Below are 4,513 nucleotides of genomic sequence, written 5' to 3'. Positions count from 1 at the left end.
CTGCTCTCTTCACTGTCTCCGCTGCACTCCCTCTCCTTTTCCCTCTACTTCTCTCGTTTCCTGCGTCTTTTTTTCCCCGCTGGCTTCAGCGAGTCTGCCACGACTCTACGAGCACTACTACTACTTCTGCCGATGACGACGTTGACGGTGCGGCACCGTGCGGTGTGCGCGTTGGCGCTCCTCGTGCTGCTCTGCGGCTGCTGCTGCGCCCCCTCCGTCTGCGGGGCGACGGGGGCTCCTGCTGCTGCTACGACTGCAAAGCGTGCATCTCCGCCGGCGGTTCTGCCAAAAGAATGGCAGCCGGTGAATGTGTCGGTGGAGGTGTCCTGCGCGGACAGTGACAACAAGTTAAGTTGGCGCTTCTCTAGAGAAACTGCGTGGAAGAAGTGTGCGGCCGCGGTGGGAGCGCACGACTACACAATTGTTGGGGAGGACTCTACCGCGGGGGACGAGGAGGTGGAGGATGTTGTTACCGTGGACATCGTTTCGGTGGACGTGTCTCAGTACGGAGCAGGCGACGGCGGCGTCAGTGAGTCCCTCTGCGCCTCCGCCGAATCGCTGTACGCGACTGCGGACTGCAGCGCGAGCTGCGACAGCGACAAGAGTGATCAGACCGCGTTCACGATGAACTTCCCTACGCATGTCGGCAGCGGAGTGCACAAGAAGTGGGCGGCGGCGAATAATCAGGCCCCCGGCAGTCCGTCTCTTTCTGCCGCAGACGGTGGCGGACTTGGCAAGCCAGGCGTTTGCCCGTTAACAATCCCCGCGAGGGAGCCAGCCGGAAAGGGTGCGTCGCGGGGAGAAAAGGGAGCCGGCGCGGGAGAGCAACCACCAGGACCACCTGCGGCCCCGCCAGCAGGCACAGCGGAGAGCGGGACACGTGGATCCGGAGAGAGCGGCACTTCCCCAACTCCCCAACGCCCTTCCGCCACGCCCAACTCCGCCGCCCCTCCCACCGGCGGCACCGAAGGAACCACCACGACCACCACCAGCAGTCCGAGTGCTGCGAAACACACAAAAAGCAACACAGACGGCAGTGAAATCATGACGGTGCGGGCGCGCGCCCCACTGCTGCTGCCGCTGCTGCTCACGGCTGCCCTTGCCTGCGCTGCAGCGTAGGTGGGGCGAGGCAACCGCACACACACACACCCTGGCAGGGACGAGGCGCATACGCTGTGTGCGCTCAGTTTGCTTGTCCTCCCTGTGGGGCAGCCTCTCTCTCCTCTGTGCTCTGAGGGACTTTTTATTTTCCTTTGTTCCTTTTTTCTATTGCTTTGCCGCTCCACGCGCGTCCCCATGGGCGGCGCACCCTTTTCCCCTCCTGTTTGCTTCCACACCCACACAAAGGCGGTGCCGGCCGCATTTCTGTGCGCCGCACGGATGTGACGCAACTGTCAGGTGGAAGCGCAGGCCGAACGCCGCACGTAATGTGCGAGGGATGTGTGGGCTCATGCAAGAAGGCGATGTTTTCTTATTTTATTCGTGCAGGTATTAAATATTACACACTCATACAGTCCTCTTGTGCTGCTGGACGCGTGAAGGTAAAGAAAACACCTGCCGAAGTAATTCTTCTTTTTTGTTTGTTTTCCCTGAGTTCTGCTGGGCTTCCGCATTGTTTCTTTTTTCGTTTCAATTTTGTTGGAGTAACTTGCCGCGGCTCACGTTGAGTTTGTGCGCCGTGTCCGCCACTGTCGCTGCGTGTCTTCGTGCTGCGTTTACTTCCGCCGCTGGCGGTGCCGCCGACACGCCCCCATCTCCTCCTCCTCCTCCTTCCCGCTAGAGGCACCGGCAGTCCGTGACGACGACGGCACGGTGCTCGTGCACGTGCTGCGCTGCGAAGGGGGGCGCGGGAGTGACGGGGCGTGCGGCCGCCTTTTTCCGCGCCCCAGCAGGCTACCCCGGGTGGCTTGGCGCCCCAAGCGCCGCAAGGGCACAAAGGAAGGAAGGAAGGAAAGTAAAACAAAAATGACTCCCCGGTTGCCTCAACTCACGCCGTTACTCCCACTGCTCCTGCTGCTGCTGTTCGCGATGGACTGCGCCGCTGCGGACCGCCGTGCGTTTGACGAGGCGACGCGGAGCAGCGACTCGCCGCCGGCTGCGGTGGTGCGTGAGGTGCCGCGGAGGGGGCAGGGCGCGGCCCAGGTGTACACCGTCGTCGCAGCGGTAGCGGCAGGAGAAAAGAGCAACGAGGGCTGGGCGCCCATCCGCATCGTGGTGTCCACGGAGGACCTGAGGGACCCAACTAAGTACTGCACGGCGCAGGATGAGAGCAAGCCGGACCTTAAGGGCGGGGCTGGGGATTGTGCGGAGCAGTACGTTCTGGACGCGGCAAGGAAGAGCACCCTTGTGGACGCGGTCATCCCTGTGGCTGTCCAGCTGCACGCGGAGCGCCTGCTCGTTCAGCGCGTGGATGGTTTGTTGCAGGTGCCCCAGTTCACTGACACGTTTGGGCGGTGCCAGCACTTCAAACTCCCCGATGAGCACAAAACAACGGGAGTTGCCAATGCGGACATGGTGCTCTACGTGGCTGCCGGGGCGAGTGCCGAGACGTGGGCGGTCCCGTGTGCCGTTGGGTCAAACGGTCGTCCAGTTGCCGGTGCGCTGCACGTCTCACCTTGTCAACGGTTGTCTGTCATGCACTCTGCCCGCGTCGCTGCGCAGGCCATCGGTCATGCGCTCGGCTTCGGCGTGCAGCAGATGAGGGCGCAGAACATGTTGTTGGAGGACGTCACTGATGTGCGCGGCAACCCCAGCCCTGTGACGGTGGTGAAGTCACCCGCTACGCTGGAAAAGACGAAGGCGCACTACGGCTGCGCCGAACTGCAGGGCATGGAGCTGCTCAGGAAGAAGCACGCCAAGGTGGAGAGAGTCTACTGGTCGCCGCGCAACGCGAAGGACGAGTTGATGAGCCTTCTTGGTGGGCTCACCGCCGGCCTCTACACCGCGCTGACGATGGCGGCGTTTGAGGGCCTCGGCTTCTACAGGGCCGTGTGGGGGTGGCGGAGCCGATGGCGTGGGGCAACGGCTCCGGCTGCGACCTCCTCAAGAGCCCGTGCTCGGAGAGCAGTCCCGCCAAATACCCCGGCATGTTCTGCGACAAGGAAACCGACAAAACTTTTCGCTGCACGTCCAGCCGTCAAGCCATCGGGCCATGTGGTCCGAATATTGCTAAAGGCAGCGGTGCCAGGAGCGAAACGTGCTCAGTTGTTGGGCCGGATTCGGGCCCTTCAGAGCCTTTTTTTTTTTTGCAGCGTGAAGGGAGAGGAGCGCATCCCCGGCTCCCTCCACGGAAGTGGCTCGTGGTGCCTCGATGCGGAAGCACTCAAGTTGAAGGGTACTGAGAAGACCAAGTTGGACGGCTACAAGTTGCACGCGGTGTGTGCGGAGGTGCAGTGCGGTGAGGGCGGCACGGTGAAGGTGAAGTACCTCGGCGCCGCTGAGTATGCGCTGTGCCCCGAGGGAGAAGCAATCGATGCGGCGCTGGAGGGTTTCGCGGCAGGCGCGAGGATCAAGTGCCCGAAGTACGAGGAGGTGTGCACCATCGCCGCCAACGGCAGCAGCCTCGTTGTTCCGCGCGTGTTGAGTGGAGCAGAGCAGGCGAAGGGTGCGGCAGTTGGGCCGCCCGGTGCGGAGGCCACTGGCGGGGCCGCGGGTGGGGTTTCTTCCGGTGCAAAGGCAGCGGCGGGGTCAGCGGCGCCCCCCGTGGCCCCCAGAGACAGGGGAGCCGAAGAATATGGCTCTGTCTTTTTGCTTCCCCTCTTTCCTTCCTTCGTTTTCTTTTTATGTGCCCCTTCTTTGCTGCTGGTGTTTTGCCTGTTCCGCCAGTTGCTCCATCGAGTTTTTTTTTTAATCTTGGGCGGCGCGTGTTGATTTGCTCCACGCGCCTTTTCCGCTTCGCGCGGCCCTCCGGTGGGGGTTCCCTTCGCCCGCCACACCGCCCTCAGGCAACGCGGCGAAGGCGCGCAAAGGGGACGGGGCATGGGCGGGACGACGCGCGGCCCCCCGTTCCTCGAGGCTAGTTGCAGCAACGACGCAGAGGAGTTTGTTTCTTGTTTTGTTTATTGCACTCCTGGAATATTTTTTCTTTTTGTAGTTATGGACTTGTGCGCCCCCGTTGAATTTTTTGTTGCGTATCCTTTGTTGCTTGGCGTGGGCCACCTTCCGCCGCCCCGCGGCCGCCGCCCCTCGCGGCCACGAACACTTTTTATCTCTCCCTCTGCGTGTGTGTGTGTGTGTGTGCCTCTCTCGCCCTTCTCCTTCTGTCTCCTCCTCTTTCTCTCTATTTCTGTCCCTCGCTAGACTCTCTGTGTGTGTGTGTGTGCGTGTGGTGGGAGGAGTGGCGATGGCTGGCCGTGCGCTGTTGGTGTGCGCCCTCTGCGCGCTGTGCTGCGCCGCCGGCGGGGGCCGGGCGTGGGAAGAATTCTGCACGGAGAACAGTTGGGATTATTATAAGACGTATTTTTCCAATGAAAGTGAAGGAACGCTTTTGGAAAAGTACTGTAACCACAACGAA

General features: G+C 61.9%; 2 protein-coding genes across 2 annotated transcripts, besides 6 other annotated features; both read left to right on the top strand.

The window, feature by feature from the left end:
* Window positions 1–1,119, top strand: Tco025E_09196 (mucin-like glycoprotein; the record flags this gene model as incomplete). The annotated part of the gene is made up of 1 exon (XM_029376021.1): window positions 1–1,119. A coding segment is annotated over one exon (1,119 nt), but the record flags the coding sequence as incomplete, so codon positions are not given.
* Window positions 1,120–1,754: 635 nt separating this feature from the next.
* Window positions 1,755–1,771: a microsatellite.
* Window positions 1,772–1,965: 194 nt separating this feature from the next.
* Window positions 1,966–3,870, top strand: Tco025E_09195 (surface protease GP63; the record flags this gene model as incomplete). The annotated part of the gene is made up of 1 exon (XM_029376020.1): window positions 1,966–3,870. The coding sequence occupies one exon, from the start codon at window positions 1,966–1,968 to the stop codon at window positions 3,868–3,870; it is 1,905 nt and encodes a 634-aa protein (XP_029223862.1).
* Window positions 3,871–4,161: 291 nt separating this feature from the next.
* Window positions 4,162–4,193: a microsatellite.
* Window positions 4,194–4,217: 24 nt separating this feature from the next.
* Window positions 4,218–4,239: a microsatellite.
* Window positions 4,240–4,249: 10 nt separating this feature from the next.
* Window positions 4,250–4,278: a sequence feature (GA-rich).
* Window positions 4,279–4,305: 27 nt separating this feature from the next.
* Window positions 4,306–4,330: a microsatellite.
* Window positions 4,331–4,370: a microsatellite.
* Between the last annotated feature and the right edge of the window lie 143 nt (window positions 4,371–4,513).

This window comes from Trypanosoma conorhini (genome assembly GCF_003719485.1).
Source record: "Trypanosoma conorhini strain 025E chromosome Unknown Tco_14.4_contig_01014, whole genome shotgun sequence".
In the NCBI taxonomy this organism is placed as follows: Eukaryota; Euglenozoa; class Kinetoplastea; order Trypanosomatida; family Trypanosomatidae; genus Trypanosoma; species Trypanosoma conorhini.
This window is presented reverse-complemented; position numbering and strand designations above follow the sequence as displayed.